The 20,521-nt window shown below is 48.5% G+C and overlaps 1 protein-coding gene across 1 annotated transcript in view; it reads right to left on the bottom strand.

The window, feature by feature from the left end:
* LGR6 (leucine rich repeat containing G protein-coupled receptor 6) overlaps positions 1–20,521 on the bottom strand; it is a 147,394-nt gene that overhangs the window by 76,037 nt on the left and 50,836 nt on the right. Inside the window, exon 4 of the mRNA XM_050953796.1 lies at positions 2,138–2,353. Coding sequence (XP_050809753.1) covers positions 2,138–2,353 — 216 coding nt within the window. The remainder of the gene's footprint in view (positions 1–2,137; positions 2,354–20,521) is intronic.

The raw sequence follows: 20,521 nt of genomic DNA, 5'->3' as shown, positions 1-20,521 counted from the left end.
GGACACTTGTGAGCCCCACAAAAATCCTGAATGATCTCCCACAATGTCTGGTTAGGCTCCAACACAACTCCCATATCCAGCCATCTGCGGGACGGTGCTCCTTTCTGTCTTGTGGTCAAGGACTCTTCTGTTTTCCCACCATAGCGAAGAAGTTTCTTCCCACCCAAGATTTGGGATTCCCAGTATGAGAGCAGCATGCTTTCGAGGTTGAGATAACAGTCCAGTTTTGGGCCCCACACTACAAGAAGGATGTGGAAAATTTGGGAAGAGTCCAGCAGAGGGCAACAAAAATGATTAAGGGGCTGGAGCACATGACTTATGTGGAGAAGCTGAGGGAACTGGGACTGTTTAGTCTGCAAAAGAGAAGAATGAAGGGGGATTTGAGAGCTGCTTTCAACTACCTGAAACGGGGTTCCAAAAAGGATGGATCTAGACTGTTCTCAGTGGTGGCAGATGACAGAACAAGGAGCAATGGTCTCAAGTTGCAGTGGGGGAGGTTTAGGTTGGATATTAGGAAACACTGTTTCACTAGGAAGGTGGTGAAGCACTGGAATTGGTTACCTAGGAAGGTGGTGGAATCTCCCTCCTTAGAGGTTTTTAAGGTCAGGCTTGACAAAGCCCTAGCTGGGATGATTTATTTGGGGTTGGTTCTTCTTTGAGCAGGGGGTTGGACTAGATGACCTCCTGAGGTCCCTTCCTACCCTGATATTCTATGATTCTATGAAAGGCAGTTGAAGCCAAATGGCATCACTAGTGGTTGAACTGATGACTGTAAGTGCCTTGGGATGACTACATTCGGTCCTATCCTGTGTGAAAACAAACTGATTATCTGACATTATCTGACATTGCTCAAGCTGTATTTCTCCCCAATGTGATTTTACGTTCCATCTAAGCAGCTGAAGTCAATATTTAATAAAAGTTTGAAAAGTGTCTATTTCTATACGGCTTCAGCAAATGACTTTTCTTCTGAGATCTAAGCAATTGCTAAGCTTTCCCTAAGCACCAAATGTTGATGATACTTTATCGCTGGCTACAAAACACATGTGTAATGTAGCACTCCATTTTACCTCCCATAAGCAAGCCTGCAACTATTGCATGTACATAGAGAGCTTATGGGGCTTTCATGCGGGTCCCCACATCTGTACCCTAGAGTTCAGAGTGGGGAAGGAACCCTGACAGAGGGGTTCTGAGCTACTTGGCAATTACTTTAACTTATTAATCAACACCAACCAAGAAACTGCCAACTAATTTGCAGATGTAGGTTTCCATTTAGAAGACAAATAACATGTAAGCCCCCAGTTAATGTAAGGGATGCTACCCAGTATGAAATTACAAGGCATCCGTTTGCCATATAATTACAGATTGTAGAGTGTTTACTGTTTCTCAGTGCCTGTGACATAAATATATTCCATCTGGAATTGAGCAGTCATTGGAAGCAGTATCATTTTCCTAGACTGTTCAATATAATGTAAATTATGTCTTTATATTCCAATTGTACAGTAAAAAAAATCTAGAAAGTACCAAATAGGTTTAGAATTATTACAAAGAATAGTAGCCCCCTAGCCACTGATCATATCATCTCTCTCACACACACAGTGCTGAGATCAGAACTGTTGTACGTCACCTCCCAAACCCAGAGTGGTTAGGAACGTTTTTGGTCAAAGTTTCTTTCCAACAAAAAAAGGCTTTTTGACAAAAAACGAAAAGTTTTGCAGAAACTTTGGTAGAAATTTTCCATTTTTTTTTAAATGAAAAGCCAGAAACTTTTTGGTACACATTTTCATTAAAATATGTGGGGTTTCGGTTTGCAAAACTAGAACATTTTTACACAAACCAGTTTTCAGAAAATGAAAACGTCGTGGTTTTTCATTGAAACACTGAAAAAAATGTGGAAAATGTAGAAAGAAAAACAATTTAAAAAATTCATATGACAAATAATTAGCATTTTTTAAATCAGCTCAATTCAAAACACTGGTTTCTACCATTTGAGCTAAAGGAGATCTTCTTTATGTGGCAGCAATAGTAGATCTTTTATCTGGATCGTCTTGGCCTGGCCATTAGAGAGTGGCATTGCTCATTCTCACACACACATAAATACAAACAGCCTATAAATGTACAGTGAATGTCGACAGCTTACAGTACAACGAGGCTGCTGAGGTTCTGGAAGGCGTAGTCAGGAATGTGCCAGATCAGGTTGAGAGCCAGCGTCATGGCCTGCAGGGCTGGAAGATTATTGAGAGCTTGGACAGGGATCTCTGTCAGGGCATTATCATCCAGCCACAAGTGACGTAAGGAGGGCAGTCCCTCAAAGCTCTTCTTGGGCACCACGGAAATCAGGTTTGCATCCAGGCGTCTGGGGGAAAGAAACAGTGTGGATGAGTAAGAGGTTCACCCAGTGTTGCATGATGTGCCTCTATTGTTAGTTAAGTGGGTTTCTTGCTGCTGACTCATGAGAAATTGAAAGCACTGGAGCTGGAGCTGGTCTGTAAAAAGCAATTAAAGCAAGGGAAAGCCACAGCGCAATGTTCCAAGCACTTCCCAGGACAGGTGCTAGCAGCACCTCTTATGGGACCTTGAGGGTAGTTCATTTGTGTAGCTCATTCAAACCTTTGCCCCTCCCAAGGTTGCCAACTGCCAATTCTGATGGTATTTCTAACAATGTAACTGGACTAAGACCTATCATCTTATTTCATATAGACGTGCCGAACAGCTGCCAGCCAGGAATGACTGAATTCCTGGGGTCCTGGATTAGATATGAATGCCTGACTCGGAAACCAAAGACAAGGAGGGAGGGACCATCGGTGGTGAGCATCCATCAGACCATGTCTCAGAAGATGCTCTCTGGGTCACAGGAGTTCAGGTCTTAGTCCAACTGCTCTTTACAGTCATGAAAACCCAATGACTGGAGCTGGTCAGAAACTGGAAATTCTGTTCCATGAGAAATTCTGCCTTTGAAATTTGATTTTGTTCCAAATTTCCCCAGGAACAAAAATTCTGAAAGATTTCCATTCAGAATAATTCAAAGATTTTTTTTCAATAATATCAAACTGTTTCATTTCAATAAGGTGCAAACATTTCATTTTGATAATGTCAAAACATCATAATATAAAATGTAGAACATATGTATTCTACTGAATATTATCTGTAAATATAATGTAACATTAAATTTAATTTTTAATTGGATACTAAAGTCAAAATGAAATGACTCAAAGTGATAGTCAAACCAAACCTTGTTGAAAAGTGAGATCGAAATGATTTGTTTCAACTTTTTCCTGTCAAAAATTTTGTTGAAATCAACATGTTCCTGTGACATGTTTAGATTCTGACAAAATCGTTTTTTCCAACAGAAAACTGTTCCATCAAAATTCTTCCGACAAACTCTACCAACAGCAAAAATCTACCAAAAATCAGTGATATCCTCCAGCTTCACCTTAGCTGCAATGAGATTAACTCTTTTACCCATAAGAAATAAGCAGGATAGTTTGATGTGTCTTTCTGCCTAGGAACCGATATGATAAATGACTATGGACAAATTTCTGCCCTGTCTTATACCCTGTTAACACAGTTACATGGACTATAATTCAGGGCAAAGTTTGGCACATTGTTTTTTCTTCAAGACATCAAGACACCAAAACTTACTGAAGCACACGTTGTGTTTAAGAAAACCTGGTCAAAATTTTTCATCAAAACATTTTTGGACAATTACTAGCTTTTTAACCAAAACAAATTTTTGTGTGGTTTTGCTGAAAATGTCTGTGTTTTGGGGGTGGGGTGGGTGGGGAGGAGGGGCTAAACAATGGAAACAAACAGCTGTCATTTTTTTGGTATGTTTTCATTTTCAGTAAGATAAATATTATTGCTTGGGGGGTGGAAGTTGGAAACCAGATCTCTTTTACCTCATAGCATACTGCTTTATTGAAAATGTTTTTCAAAAGCTAATCTTTTTCACATTACATTTTCATAGAAAAAGAAATTTCACAGCAAGTTTAAAAAGACTACACATTTTTCAAAATTTCCAGGGAAAAAGAATTTACATTTTTTTTGTCCCCTTCTAACTTTAAGCCTTAAGAAAGGAAGAACTGACACAGAGGGTGGACTATCCCTCAGAACATAAGGGGAAGTACCCTGAGCAGAGGATGGTGTTGTGGTTAAAGAAATGAGCTGAGTCTCAGAAGATCTGGCTCCAAATTCCACCTCAGTCACAGACTTCCTGTGTGACCTGGGGCAGTGCCTTTGTAGAAGGAGGATGATAAACCTGATTTGACTATGTAGTTTGTAAACTCTGTGGGCCAGGGACAGCCTCTTACAGTGTGTAGACAGCTGCTACCACAACAGGACTCTGATTCCTATTGGAGTCTCTACTAATTTAATCTGAAAGGTCCTTGTGCACGTGAGCCTTGGCTGGCAGAGTTAAGCCCAGTTTTACATACGATAAAACCAGAAGTGGCGCCAGGGTTTTTGGAGCCCTAGGTGAGGGTCCTTCCGCACTCCCGGTCGTTGGCGGCAATTCTGCGGCGGGGGGGTCCTTCCGCGCTCCTGGTCTTCAGGGCACTTCTGCGGCGGGTCCCGGAGCGAGTGAAGGAGCAGCCGCAGAATTGTCGCCGCCGACCCAGAGCGCAGAAGGACCCCCCACTGCCGAATTGCTGCCGAGGGAGGCAAAATGCCACCCCCCCAAATCCTGGTGCCCTAGGTGACTGCTTAGGTGGCCTAAATGGAAGCACTGGCCCTGGATAACACGGTGCGTGGGGATTTCACCATCCTTTGCCTTTCAGTGGTACTGCGGGGAAACACTGATTGGCTGCTAGCTATGGTTGGTGGTGAGACAGCTGCAGATGCTACCCTGCTATGGAAAACAGGCACTAAATCGATACAGACAGAGCTAGCAAATGGGCTTACATTTCTGTCTCGATTAAGGAGAAGTAAGGCAGATCACTGATGCAGCAGAACCAGAGCCATTTATCCCCCAAGCTGTTCATAGTAGCAGGGCGCTTGCGTCTCAGAGTTTGGGGTCAGGTCAGCTATCCTTTACTCCCCTGCACTGGGGCTGTGTGAGGATGTGTCTACACTGCAACTGGAAGTGTGACTGCAGCGTGTCTTGAGTCTAGCCTAACAACAGCAGCGGCACTGTGGCACAAGAGTGCTCAGGTGGCCCACCCACACTGAACTCCAAGCTGTTGCAGATTCACTAGCAAGATTACAATTAGCTCAGGTATGTCTGCAATACTGCAATCAGACCTCTGTCTGCAGTGTAGACATACCATTGGCCCTGTTATACCAATATTAATACAGACCAGGTCTGACCTTAAACCTCTCTGTCGTATCCACCCATATAGCCCCCAATGCCATAGGATCTGAAAAGCTCACAATTTTTGCTGTATTTGTCCTTCCAACATGGCTGGGAGGTAGGGCAGTGCTATTATCCTCATCGTATGGGGGAAACTGAGGCACAGCACCATTTTTAGGCACCATTGTGCTCCACAAAACTCCTGCTGGTGACCACCTAACCCTGTAGACACCTAAAACTGCTCAGTGCTTATGTTTTTGGAGTAAATGTTTCTGCCTCTGAGCATGTGCAGTGCACCTCAATCTAGGTGCCGGAGCGCCTATCTCCCACCTAAGCCTTAGGGCAGTTCACAAACTGGGAAAGACAAGAGCTTGGATGCTTAGGTCACGTGTGGGGCTCAATCCAGTAGGTGTGTTCAGAGGCCGCCCCAACTCCACACCAACTTCCCCATCCCTGATAACACTGGGCTGAAGATTATGGCATGCACTCGGGACCTGGGTGACTCCCAGTTCAAATCCCTCTCTGCCAGAGGAGGGGGAAGCGTTTTAACAAGGATCAGCCACCTCCCAGGTGAGAGTGCCATAAACCCTGCACTGAAGGTTATCAGGGTGGTCCTCCTCTTCTCCCCTACAGCTATTTTGCGTGGATGCCTCTGAGCACCTGCCTGAATATCTGTCTTCCCCCAGTGTGTGAACCACAAGAAGAGCCAGGTGCCTCCCTGCAGCCCGGACTTTGGTGCTAAGCTCAGAGCAGGGGAGGGCTTAGCACTCTCACTGACATCTCCCATTGGCTAGCTCCCACTGCACCTCGCATGTTTACTACATTCAAAGGTGCCTGCTTCTCCACCTTCATTCTATAGAGAGCCCTGGTGCCTAACTTGGTTTTGTGGATCTTAATATTGTTCCTGTGGTTTTTGTCACAAAGCCTAAGTCCCTTTTGCGGATCCAGGCTTGAGAGACTAAGTGACTCACCCAAGGTCACCTAGAAAGGCTGTGACACAGCAGGAGCATGACTGGGGGTCTCTCTCTGTCGCTCTCTCTCTCTCAACTCCCAGTGAGTGCTGTAACCACTGGGACATCCTAATGTTCATGCTGAACTGCTGCAAGTTTCTCACGTAGACAAGCCCACAGAGACTTGGATGGCTTCAGAAACCCGTCCTAACAAACGGATGTTTGCACAGTACATGAAAGCCTATCAGCGCCCCAGCTGAGCAGGCCAGGGGGACGCTCCATTAACTCAGCTGGCAGGGTTGCTGCCTGTCTGCCCCAGTTCATATCTCACTGCAGGATACAGGCAGATTTAACAAGCAGTGCATAAATCTGCCGGGACCGTCTCACAGACAGAATGCAGAGTCACAGACTTTTTAGGAGCATGGAGTCAATTATCAGAGGGGTAGCTGTGTTAGTCTGGATCTGTAAAAGCAGCAAAGAATCCTGTGGCACCTTATAGACTAACAGATGTTTTGGAGCATGAGCTTTCGTGGGTGAATACCCACTTCATCAGATGCATCTGACGAAGTGGGTATTCACCCACGAAAGCTCATGCTCCAAAACGTCTGTTAGTCTATAAGGTGCCACAGGATTCTTTGCTGCTTTTAGGAGCATGGAGAACATTAAACTGCCTCTGATCTATGGAAAATGAGAAAGCCACTAAAATATCATGAGCAGCGTCACGCTGGAGCCCTGCCCACTTTATCCTATCCCAAAACCAGGTGGGGCATGCTGCATTTTCTCTTGCAAGGCTGGCATTTCCCCGGCAGATGGGCTGAAAGGAAGGCGGCAGTGCCCAGGGAGACCACTGTACTGCTGCCCTTATTATGTCTGAGGATCAGGGAATGGCACAAGCAGAGCATGGAAGAGGCAGCCTCCTTGCTCCGATCTGAGACTGCACTTCCTGGCAAGGAGCTAGGTCATGTGATGAAGCTGTCTCTTTGCACCCGCGTGCATATCTGCTTCAGCTTGCGTGGAGCTGATCTCACCAGAAATGTCTAATTGGTGCCTCAAAGGCAATTGTCTCTCTTCTTATCTGAGTTTATCTTGAAGGTTCGGTTGAGTTACCCACTCTCCCGTAATAGGAAAAAAGTTCCCTGTGGTAAGAAAAGAAGGAGGTGATATCACTGCAACAAAACCTTTCCGATAACTAAGTAATGTCTTGGGCCCAAAGCCTCAGTGCTTTGCTCAGTCAGAGCTCCCGGATGCTTTGCTTGAGTCAGGACCTGGCCTGTTGGCTTCAGTGGGAGCTTTGAAATGAGGACTACTCAGCAAATAATGAATGAGGACCCTGGGCCATGGGTCCAGGGCAGAGCAAGACACCCAGCTCAGAGGCACTGCACTCCAGCTTGGGTTCCAATCCGGGCGCATGCGTTTACAAACCAGCTCCTGATGGTGGTGCGCATGCAAACACCCAGTCCTTTCTGGATAGCTGCAAACACTGAAGCTCCAACCGGCCAACCAAATGTAAGGCTAGGTCACATGGTCATATTCTTCCTCTTGATTGGCTTAGGATACTGTACACACCAGTATTAGTCTTCAAGGGCCCCCAGCAGAATGGGTTGGAGGAGGGCCCACTGGTCAGGGCGCTAACGTGGGACTTGGGAGACCCAGGTCCAATTCCCTGTCCCACCATAGACTTTCTGGGAGCTCCTGATGCCTGCGTTGTGCAGTAATAATGGTCGAGCGAAATTGGTGTATTTTGAGGAAAGGGGAAAAACTGTCTTGCAGGCTTGTCCCAGAATTCTCCAGAGGCTCAGCTCAGTCTCTGCCACAGCAGCTTTGCCAGCCCACAAATCAGACCTGCAAGAGGCCCCTAATCCTGCTTCCAGTTTCCAATCAGCTCTAGCAAACTTCCGGGCAAGGCCTGTGAGCCCCAGACATAAACACATTCTCTGGCCATTGGCTGCTGAACAGGACCCAATGGAAAAGATTGTCAGACTCTGTTTGAACTGCAGTGAGTGCTGCTCTTGGCACAGACGGCTCAGGGAAATCCTCCGTGGAAGGATGCTCAGGCAGTGAAATCAACCCGGGGCTTAAACTCCACACTCGGTGCCCTTGGTGGAAACAAAAGGGCTTTGTTATCCCAGCCACAGACACCTCCAAAACCCCTCCGGTCGGAACTGTGCAACCACAACACAAGTTGGGATGGCGGCGCGGCTAAAAGACTGCTGACACAGAACACTGCAATCAAGTCCTTCCCCTGGGGCTCTTTGGCTTCACACCTGCTGCTCAGTGCAGCAAACAGCCTGGCACAGGGAGATGCTCCCTTGTAAAAGCCTCAGGAGACAGACAGACACTGGGAGGAATGGCTCAGGAGGGGGATCAAAGAAGTGAATGGATCCCCGAGTTTCTGCAGGGAACCGCAGCATTTGTCAAACACCCGAGTTTATTGGACAAGGAGAGAGGAGCATTTCCCTGTGATAGGAAGGAATGTGAGCTACTGACAAATGCCCAGGCTGGGTGTGGCAATATTTGACCATCGTTAACCTGTTGTGTTGTTGGGGTGGGAGTGGGGGAGCAGAGGCTTGTAGTGCTCATGAAATGTGCTGAACTGAAAGCTCATAACACTGATACCCTCCAATGTCTTGTCTCCACTAGGAGAGGGTGTGTTCATAATGTGTTAAAATCCTATTGCAGACAAGGCAAGTTGTTGTTGTAACACATTGGCTGGTGGAGGTAAACCCTAGGCTCCCTAACTAATGTGTTAAAATGACAACATGCCCTGTCTACATAAGGATTTTAACACACTAGTGCACACGTGCTAGCCTGTAAGCTCATTGGGGCTGAGTCCGTCTCTGTTCAGTGGTTGTACAGCACCTAGCACAATGAGGTTGTGGGCCATGACTGGCTTCCTAGGTGCTTCAATAATAAAAACCTTTTTTTCTAGTATTGATGTGGTCTTGGCTTAGGAAGGGGAGCTGGGGATGCTCAGCACCTCGGAGAATCAGGCGCAAATGCGCAAGCACAGACTCAAGGGCGGAGTGCCTTCAGCCAGGGGAAACAGGCAGACTCTCAACACTGGTCCTTTCCCATGGGCTGGTACAGGAGCTTAGGCCAGTTCTGCCTCCAGGAACCCAGGTCAGAGAGGGCTGAAGCTGGAATGAAGGTTCTGGAACTACTAAAGCCTAGAGGCCAGCTGGTTGTGAGTGCTGGCTTTTGCCCTGATGAAGTGACTCAGGTTGATGCTCTTTGGGACAGGCGGTGTCTCTTTGTTCTGTGTCTGTACAATGTCTGGCGCCATGGGGACCTGGCCCATGGCTGGGGCTGGTAGGTGTTACTGTAATATACCTACTATATAATGTACAGCACCTGGCGCTATGGGGACCTGGCCCATGGCTGGGGCTGCTAGGTGCTACTGTAATATACCTACTATATAATGCACAGCACTTGATGCTATGAGGTCCATGGCTGGGGCTCCTAAGTGCTACGGTAATACAAATGATATATAACAATAGCAACAGGTGCCATTGGCAAAGCCGTGACTAGTTACAGAGGAGCACGGTGGCACATCTCCCCCAGGGGGCAATGATGTGGTGACCTCCTGCTTTTGGCAGGGGGAGGGGAGTTAGAGGGTGCAGGGGTGCAGGGTGTGAGGCAGCAGAAGCTTTCACCTTTTCCTTGCAGAGCCAGCGCTAGCCCATTGGGGGCCCTAAGCAGGAATACTCCCGCCCCCTTCCCCCCCCGCCACATCTCCTGTCTCCGTGCCACTCGCAGACCAGTCAGATGGACCAAGGCAAGCAGGCGATGGTTGCAGTCGCAGCTTCTTGCCAGGAGGGGCCACTCTCTACCTTGCTTGGCAAGCAGGAGGCTGCAGGTGGACTAGCTCAGCCCTTCGCTGCCTGGCCCCTTCCCTTCCTGGCTCAGACCAGAGCTGGGAGTGTGGCAAGGGGAACCTACGCAGGCAGTAGTGGTTGAGCCAGGACCGGCGCTAGGGGTTTGAGCGTCCTAGGCGGACGGCAATTTCGCCGCCCCGCGTACTGGTCCCGCGGCTCCGGTGGAGCTGCCGCAGTGGTGCCTGCGGGAGGTCCACCGGAGCCGCGCGAGCAGCCGACTGTCCGCAGGCACGACTGCGGCAGCTCCACCGGAGCTGCGGACCAGCAGACCCTCTGCAGGCACCACTGCGGCAGCTCCACCGGAGCCGTCTGCCGCCCCCCCGGCAAAACGGCGCCCACCAATTATTCTGGCACCCTAGGCGATTGCCTAGGCTGCCTAAATGGTAGCGCCGGCCCTGGGCTGAGCTGGCTGCGGGGAGGAGGGGGGGAGCCCCAGCTCCCTGGCCTCCTCTCTGCCCAGCTGCAGCAACATCTCCTTCTACCCCCCCTCCAGGGGGCAATTAAATGGGTGTTGGGGGTACGGGGCCTGGGGAGGCCTGGGAGAGTGGGGTTTGGAGAGGGAGTGCCTGGGAGGAGGAAGGCCCTTGGGAAAGGAGATTGGGCCCAAGGAGAAGGAGGCTCTTGGGAGAGCCTTAGAAGGGGGAGACCTTACAGAGGCTAATGGAGGGAGGCCTTGGGGATGGGAAACAGAGAAAGGGGGACAGATGACAGAAGACTGGAGGGGAGCAAGGAGGAACCTTATGGGGAAGGGACTGTCTGGTTACCTGCCCTGAGATGGTAGCAGCCTTTGGCCACTACTGAGCACCACTGAACGCACACCACAGACACAAGATGGCCCAGTCCAGGACCAGCCCCCTGAGCCGGCCGCTCCCCCTCCTTTCCAAAGGGACAGTGAAGGGCGACACAACAACCAAGTCATGCCCACCGAGGGATCCAAGCTTAAGAGGAGCCACCACATCAACTGGCCTGGAGCCCGCTGTGTAGCGTTAGGTCACTGGCAGTGAGCCAGGGGCCTCTGGATGCCTTTCAATGAGATCCTAACCAGGCACTCCTCAAGCCAGCTCCCTATACAGGATCCTAATAGGAACAGAAGCGGCTGATCGGCTAATGGAGGTTCTGGGAATCCAAACATCTGGCACAGCTGCCCCTCTTATGACCGGCTCAGTCAGTCACTAAAGCAATGCCTAGAGGTCCCTGCCCGGATCAAGGCCCTTATTCTCCATAGGTTCTTATACTGTGCTCACCACTGTAGCGTCACAGCACTGGGTGCTGCCCAAACCCATGATAAAGACAGCCCTGCCCCCGACACGTCCAGTGCAGCAAAAGCTGTTCTAGATGTGAAACCCGTCACAGCGTGGAGGAGCCAGACTTTACCCCCATGCTCTGCGATGGTGCATGGCCTTGCTCCCCATTCACATCACGCTCGCTCCATTGTCTCCAGCGACCGAGCTTCTGATTTGTGCAGCAGTAATGGAGAAGAGCCCCAGGCCATCAGCCTGGGCCCTTACAAGGTACCGTGCTGTGGGTCATCTCTCATATGGCTATGGCAGAGCAGTTGTGCTTGCTCCTACTAGCCCCATGGGACACAGGGACTTCTCAGTCATGCCCCTTAGATCTGGGACGACCCTCCCTTGGTCACCATAATCTACCTGTGGTGCAATGAAAAGCTGCTGCACTAGACCTGAGGCCCTGGGCCAACCTATTTATGTAATGCTGACATGCATGAGGAAGGATGGTCCAGTAGTAAGGACACTAGGCTAGGGCTTGGGGTCAGGTCCCTGCTCTTCCATGGGCTTCCTGTGTGACCTTGGGCAAGTCACCTAGCCCCTCTCTGCTTCCATTCCCACTGTGAACAATGGGGTAAGGGCACTGTCCTACTTCCCAAGGGTGTAGGAGGATCAATACGAGTGTGAGGTGCTCAGATACTCAGGTGATAGAGCCAAGCCAGAGGACATTGATAGAGGAAAGGGACGTAGCTAGCAGTATGACTTGTTGGTTCCCAGAGGCTCTCAGAATGACTGATCGGGTATTGTCCGGTTCCTCTGAACACTTTGCTTATGGGCATCATTAGGAAAAATAAAAAACACCTTGTTTTCCTACCAGAGCAATGAGTGAGGCCCTACATCCTGCACTGGGAGGCAACGTAATCCCTCTGATACCCATCCTCTACCCCCAGGTCTGATCCAGCTCTCACTTACCCCAGCATCAATCAGGAGGAACTTTCTGAAGTCAGTGGAGTGACACAGGTATCACTCCAAGGGAGACTAGAATCAGATCCCATTGTCTATCTAGGTTCCTCTCTTGGTACCCAACTACCACAGTGAGGGCTGCCTAGATATGACACTAGAATATAGATCATTAGTTTTATACCTGCCGTCCTCAGCCCATTTTAGATGGATCCTCACTGTAGCTCATCAGGTTTGTAGGAGTGCTGACACATCTACTGTACGTAACATCTGGGACCCATCTTCCCTGTTGCACTGACACATCTACTATATGTAACATCTGGGACCCATCATTAATCTTCTCAGTCACCAGGGGAAATGTAACAAGTCCTGGATACTCATGTGCTTAAGTGAGAGAGTTAAGGGTCACGAGTCCCCTTAATAAAGGTCAATGGAAAACATATTGGGAGATATCCTATAACTCATACTCTAGAGTGTATGTGTGTGTGTGTGTTATTATTTGTTTAGTGCCGGCAGTGTTCTAGGCCCCACGCAAACAGGCAAGAAGTTACGGGCCTCTTCTGGAAGAGATTACAATCTGAGTTTTGTGTCTGTGAGCTTCGGTGCTTGCAGACAAGTGCTACAGTGCTTGTCTCCTGCCATGGTCCAGATGAGAAGCAACATGAAGCTGAGTCTTTGACATGCCACCAGGCTGCTTATATTGGAAGGAAACTGCAGCCCTGGGATGAAAGCTCAAGTGACATCGGGACTCAGGGGCTGAAGTTGTGGCCCCAATGAAAACAATAGGAAAACACCAGTTGACTTCAGTGGGGTCAGATTTCTGGGCTACCATCTTAGGTACAGCTTTGTAAGGTTCCAGCAGGTCTTTTGTGTGTGGGGGGGGGTGGGGGGTGAGGGGTTGTCTCTTTCTGTCGCATCCCTGGAACAACACCTAACAGCTGAATTAAGCCAAAACATGTGGCATCCTGCAGAATCCAGTATGCTTGGGAGCACTGCTGGTGAATCCCAAAGAAGTTGTGTTGGGCATGACAGAGGGTTAGACGAGATGAGGTAGCACATACCCCAGCATCATATTTTCCATCCACCCCTGCTCTTTAGTTTTAGGCATAATATAGCACACTAAATTTTTCTGCAGGCTCCTTCATGTAGTGCACAACCAGCGAGATAATCACAAGCTCATGAGAACAGGGAAATTAGAAGAGAGGAAATGACTCAAGTGCTTAAAAGGAGCATCAAAGATGAATGGGGCAGTGCAAGTACCTGTGGTGATACCATAATTTGAGATTGTTAGATCAAGCTAAGTGAAAAATTCTTTCCACATTCCAGGCCAGATTGTCATCTGATGTAAACTGACATATCTCTGTTGACTTTAGTGGATCTACCCCAGCTTAGCATGTGGTCCAAAGCATTCAGTGAATACAGCCTCCGTTTCTGCTGGCAGGACACGTGTGACTTACACCAATTTATTTATTTTGAAAAAATTACCAACTTTTCTTGCACCTCTTTAAAAATTCTGTGTCTTGACTGTGTACTATTCTCTGTAAGCAGCTGAGCTGAGTTAGGCAGCTAAGCCATGTGTATTGTTTCTCTTCTCAGACTGAAGAACCATGCGAGCACTTTACAGTACAAATAATTACATGTGAATGCAAATACAAAATTTGGTTTCCATGAGCTACTTTGAAGTTTGATTCCCATGAACTTTCACATAGTTGAATCTCAGTCATTCAGAGTGAGCACCAACTGGAGCTAAGAATGCCTAAGTCTTTGAGTCCTTGGTCATTTGCTCCCTACAAGAGGGTAGGATCTCACCTTCCGTGGGGTTTCTCACTTCCTGATTAAGAAAGCATCTCTTGATGGTGGCAGTCTGTCAGGACCCTAACAAGGGCAGCCACGACCAAGGGTCAGAGCAGGGTCAAACCTGAGGCCAGAAATAGCAGAGGAGTTCATAATCAGCTTCCAGACCAAGGTGGATACTAAGGGTCAGAATTCAAGTCAGGCTCCAGGTCAAAAGGCAAAGTCCAAATTGAGGCAAGGTCCAAGCCAGGCGAAGGAATGGTTGTGACAGCTACAGAAATTCCACACTATTGCTTAAATACTTCCTGGAATGCCCTTTGCGTTTATATAGAGTGGGGAGCCAATCGGGAGCCATAAGGCTGCTGCCTGTCAGACTCCTTGAGGCAGGACTTCCCCCGGTTTGTGGACACAGAGAATCATGGGTAATGGAGTGCTAACTAATTGCAACACGGTGCAGTTAGTGACCTAGAAGCTCTGCAGACTTGGGTTCTAGACCTGTAGGATTTTACACAATCTCACAGGCCATTGTTCAGTTTCTAATTTTCTCTTCTTGGGGAGGATTGTTAAGCCAACTTTGGTGTGATAAGGCGTCCTCTGATTCCCAGATCCCTTTAATTTTTACATTAGACCGCTGTGTAGTGCAAAGATGGCTCTAGATTCACCAGCTGATGGTGGGCAAAGGCCAAGTGCCTGTGCTGTTTCACTTCTTTCTGTCAGGAGCCTTTTGTACCATTGCTTGAGAAATTTTGGGCCCGAGCTGCTGCAGAAGAAACCACCCTGGAGGGATCTGGTCTCTCTGAGGGGTTCCAGAGGGCTGTTCTGGATAATTGCTCTCTTGTGGGATTCCAGGAGGCTGTGTTCTGTCATTCCCTTGTGCCCAGTGTGCATCTTAGACCCCACGGGGAGACAGTGACATGCCTTGGGCTACGGTGACACCAGGATTCTGAGGAGAGGCAGTTCTAGGTGGTGTTTTCAGCAGACCCAGGTGGTGTAGTGTCTTTGTTTTCTTAGTATCTAGACGAGATAAGGACATGGCTGAAGCTTAACTAAGGGGAAGAGTGGTTTTGTAGGGCATTCAGGAGAGATGAGTTTTCTTCTTGGTTCTGTTTCAAGCCCTCAGTGTGACCAGGGTCACTTCACTTAGGGAAGGATTTCCTGTCCTGATTCCAGCACCTTGCACCTCCTGAGTAGCACAGCGAGGTCAGAATGTAGCCATAGCTGCCTAGTTAGGGATTCCCCCAGGCATGGGAACTCAGCCAGTGTAAAGCTCCTGCACCAACTGCTGGATTGAAAGTGGTTCCAAGTCTCTGGCCCTGGGCCGGAACAAAGGCAGCTGCTTTGCTGCAAGATGCCTTTGCAAAGGCAAAATATTCATTGGTATCTTGATTTGCAACTATATTCTGCCATCTGTCCAGCATATGGCATGGCTCTCAAAGTGCTGTGTGGATCAGTGGCTGGCGAGTTGATTCTTCCAGTCCATGGTGACTCCCAGACTGCTATAGGGAACAAAGCTTGACCAGTTCTCTTCCAACTACAGAGCATCAGTGTGATGGAGCAGTAAGAGATCAGCAGGTCCATCATGTGCTTTGGGCAAGGGGAGCAGTTGACGTTGCTCAAGTGTCCATCGAAGAAAGATTCAGACAAATGAAGCACCACGAAAAGACTCTTGAACAATTGTACGGACCTTGACCGGACGCTGACATTTGGGGAACGTTTGGACGTCAGTGATAAAGCCCTCTAGGTTGAATTGGACAACATCTGTTAAATTTTGCAATATGCAAAGCACTCTCCACTCCAGGTTCTCCAGTTCATTCACAAAGCAGAGCTGAAGGACACTTTTCCTGATGTGTGGGTAGCTTTGCGGATTCTGCTCATGCTGCCGGTCACAGTTGCGAGTGGTGAGTGCAGCTTTCTGAAGCTCAGGCTCATTAAAACATATCTTTGATCGACGATGGCCAACGAGAGACTGACATCGTTTGCTATTTTATGGCTTGAAAATGCCAATAGCCAATCTTTGGATCTCTCTGACGCTGTGCTTCAGTTCGCCAGCGCAAAGGTGAGAAAAGCGACCTTTCAAACTACAGGACGAGGGTTAACATTCTTTTATTTAATACTGGTCCACCCAATGTTGGTGACCAGTTCAATTTCTTGATGTTAATACATTTCAGTTATTCTTAAAATTAAAAAGTTTCTATACGCTTAGAGGAAACAATTTGTTTATTTGCCTATATGTGGCATGAAGAAATACAGATTTACAGATCCTTGTGTGCAAATTTGTCGTCTTATATGAAAGGGATAAATTCTGCATGCAAGTTGTGCACCAAAGTTGTGAAATGGGCTACAAATGCAATTAAAATATAGCATTCAAAAGTTTAACAAATGGGGGGGAGGCGCTGAAGATGCTCCTTGCCTGGGGCGCCATTTGGTCTAGGCCCAGCAGAGCCAGCTCCAGGTTTTTTGCTGCCCCAAGCAAAAAATAAACAAACACAGGAATGCCGCCCCTTGAAAAGAGCCACCCTCAAAGGGCCAGAATGCCTTCCCTTGAGAAGTGCACATGCTTGGAACACTGGTGCCTGGGGCCAGCCCTGGCTTGGAGAATTCACTTCTGCCCATGCCCGTTCCAAGTGATTCTTCAGATTCTAGGTTGACCTCTTGTGTTTAAACTCGGCCCACTGGCTTGCCCCTGGTTTTGTGCCCTTTTGTGGTACAGAAGTGCTATTATGCACTGAAAATGCCCAATGGAAAAAACACATTCTTATGCAAGCAAGGAGAGGAGAATAAGCCCACAAACGCTGCCATGCTTCTCCCCAAAAGGCAGCTGCTGGGCTGGCGACAGGAGAGGACTTCAGAGATGAGATAGGTCTTCAGTCTTTTCCCAAATCAGCTACTGGTGGAAGAAGGGCCTTTTGGTGGGAGGAGATCCACCTGCGAGAGCACTTGCCTTTTCCAACCCAAGCATTATTTCTGTTAAGATGCGGTCCACCCTCTGAAAAACCTGAGGACCCTTGCTCTAATGGACACGGCTCAGAAGGAAAGGACTCATGGTTGCTTTGTCTAAATCCGAGTCCCTCAAGATTCCCAGTTCCTCGGCTACTTAATAGCTTCTTCTCAAATCCCCTTCTACTGTGCTCCACAACCCCTCCTTATGGCCCATAAATCACATGAACAATACAGAGCTAGCCTTGTCACAAGATAAATTCTGCGCCAGCAGGTTGTAAATTGACGTTACATTATCCCTGTTTTATAGACGCCTCTTCTACTTCCATAGCTTTCTATCCTGTAAACGTTCAGTGGAAGTGACTTTTCTTTTTACCTGTATTCCATCAAATGCGATTTACAAGGAACAATACTTCCCTTAATGGCAAGCTGTCAAATCTCAAACAGATCAAAGGTGAGAGATGAAAATGGAGAGAATTCACAAGAGCTCTTCAGGCCATGCTAATTCCAAAATGATTTTTTCCCCCTTCTATCTGTCATAAAAATTTATATGCTTGTGAGAGTTTGATCAGGTGGGGGAGCATTTTCCCCTTTGCCTACATCAAAGCCTACATACCTGCAAATTCCTAGAAGTCATTCCTTGCGTTTTAATCTCCAGCCATATATATAAAAATAATTATCTCCCCTAAGGGGCCGGGGCTGGAAGAGTCTTTATTGTGAATCCATCAGGTTCCAAAGGGTTCCTGCTAAGAATATCAGGATATGAGGGTGTCTCAGACAGAAATTAAGAACCTGGAGGCATCTTGTTAAAGGGGTCACAGCCTCCACCCCGCCCCCTCATGACAAGGGGTGGCCTTGCAGCACTCTGCCTCAGTTTCTCTGAGGTTTCCAAAAATAATCCACTCACTGCAAAATTCTTTAAAACAAGGTTCCTCTTCCCCACTCCTGGGGTCTAGTTTATTTAACATAGCCCAGCTCCCAGAGTGAGCTCCCTTTCACCCACCCTTAAGTTCAGAGTTTCACAGCCCTCCTCCTGGGATTGCATCCTTTAAGACCTGGCATCCATGACCTGCAAACTCAGCATTTTAGTGCAGGGTTTCACAGCCCTCTGGGGATTATGTGCTAGCTTAGCAACCCATCACAGCCTGTCTGCAGCCATTCATCACCACCACTTCCCCTTTCTCCCACAGCCTCTGGGCTAGAGAAGGTAGAGACCTGACTGGGTCACATGGTCTTCATTTCTCCCACCTGGGGCTGAGACCCATCTCCCTGTAAAGGGCAAGCTGGCCTATGACACACCTGTACTCCAGCCCCACATATATCCAGCCCCACAACCAGCAGAACAGTTTAGCATGATTCCTTCCTGCACTAAGGTTTGTCCATTGCCCTTTCTTCCTCCTTCCATACTAACCTCCTTCATCTTCAGTAGACATGATTTTCCCTGGGGAGTCGGCAAGAAAAGCTCAGTTACTTTAAATAACCCAAATGTGGGCATGTGGCAGGGCTGGAGGGTCTTTCAAAGCCTCAGGCAGGCTCTGAATATCAGCAGAGACAAAGCATGAGATGGACTAGGAGGCTTGAAACAACTGGAGCCTTTCCAGTGACTTCAGTTGGAAGTCAGATGGCGGCCACAGCGAGCAAGTTTGGTTAATGCGGCGGCACTTTCCCCCTGCGAGATCTATCTGGTAATGTCAGGAGGAAAGACATTCAGGTGGAGTGCGAGGCTAAATGTTGTCAAGTCCAGCAGCGGCACAAGAAGCCAAGGCAGGGTAGGGAAGGGCCTTGGTGGAAAGGTTCATGGTTAAGCCTGATGCTATGCATCAGGTATAATAGGCAACAACTTTGCCTTTTCATCTGAGATGCCCAACGCACGTCACACACAAGTAATGAAATTCCCACTCTCCCTGTGCATGTGTGTGTGAACTTATCCCTGTTTTAAAAGGAGGGGCATGTGAGGAGCAGAGGGGTGAAGCAACTTGCCCAGGGTCCCACACAGAGTGAATGGCAGAGCTCGGCCTAGGATGGCTGGTGGTTCAGGTGCTAGCCTAGTGTAATGCCTCCTACGTGTACCTCAGCATGTCTGTGTGTTTTACTGGGATGATGTGGCTATTAGCTAAAGCAGTGGAGTAGACTCTTTAATCTCTCTCTCAAGTGGTCTCGGTGCCACTAGGTCAGACAGAGCACCACACCCAGGAGGTGTGTGGGTTACACGAGCACCTAGAAGACCTAGGTTCAAATCCCAGTGCTGCCACCGGTTCCCTTGGCAAATCACTTTGTCTCTGTGCCTGTTCCCCAGTCCTAGGATATAACAGGGGTGTTACAAGATGCTAGAGGGATTGGGACTGCGTGAGTACCACTGACTGACTTGAATGGGAATTCCTTATACCCTGCCTGGGAGCAAAGTAGCTCCAAGAGGTCTTGCTTCTGAGTCCCCGGCTCCCACACCATTAGACTGCATTGCCCATGTAGCAGAGGGATCGTGACACCAATCCTGCCACTCTGCCAGGAGAGGGAATGCTTGAAATCCCTTCCAACCCAAAGGATTCAGAGGTGGCCAGGGATTAAAATAGCCCCTTCTCCCCTCCTTGTTCAATTTGTGATGGTATCGACCTAGTGAGGTATAAGCCCCTACCTGCTCTGGCTGGACAGAGCTCCGCATGGCTGTTAGGTCCTACCATGCAGTCCGCTGTGGCAGGGCTGAACAGCAGCAGCTGCTTTGGGGGAGCCTGCCCAGTGGTGCTTCCAGGAGTGCGTGGACTCAAAACCAGACAAGGGAAGTGGCTGCGACTCCCTGGAGATTACTGAATAGCAGCCGGTGCTGAGGAGCACTGACTCCCTTCCTGGTAGCTCAAATTGCTGCCGAGCTACCCAAGGCAACTCCCCCTGTGGAATCATCCGGCTGCCTCTGAAGCGCCCTTCCCCAATGTGGCTCTGCAGAGAAGCTACCGAAGGGCCCAGCCGTTCCTGTCACGTTTGACTATCGTTTGCGGGAGAAAAACCAAGAGTTTATCTTGATCTTTTAATCCATCGTGGCTCCCTTCCCTCTTTCCCTCGCTCTCCTTCTGTAAGCCCAGTAATTATAATTTATAGCACCTGCTTGCTTTGAAACCCTTGGATTCCTTTCATCTGGCAGAGGAACAGACGTAATGCCCATCTGCTTTAGGTAAAAGCTCGCAAACCGCAGAGTCGTTAATTAGACTGACACACGACTGTTCCAGAGTACACATGGCATTCTGCTACCGCACCTATAAACCGCTGGTAACCAGACACCCTGCCAAGAGATCACAACTGGACTGGAACATTACATAAGGGACTGGCACCTGGTCTGATTTGTCCAGACGTTGCCATCAGGTGTACGTGCTCTTCTCGCTAATCCCTCCTGTCGGGTTTCAGAATGGACCCAAAAGGCAGAGCAAGCCCCCATGAGAAACAGCCCCTCTGGAGCAGGCAGTTGGGCCGCTTTATAAGACTCTGGGTTTTCATTTCTTTTTAAAT

This window comes from Gopherus flavomarginatus, chromosome 5 (assembly GCF_025201925.1).
Source record: "Gopherus flavomarginatus isolate rGopFla2 chromosome 5, rGopFla2.mat.asm, whole genome shotgun sequence".
Taxonomy (NCBI): Eukaryota; Metazoa; Chordata; order Testudines; family Testudinidae; genus Gopherus; species Gopherus flavomarginatus.
This window is presented reverse-complemented; position numbering and strand designations above follow the sequence as displayed.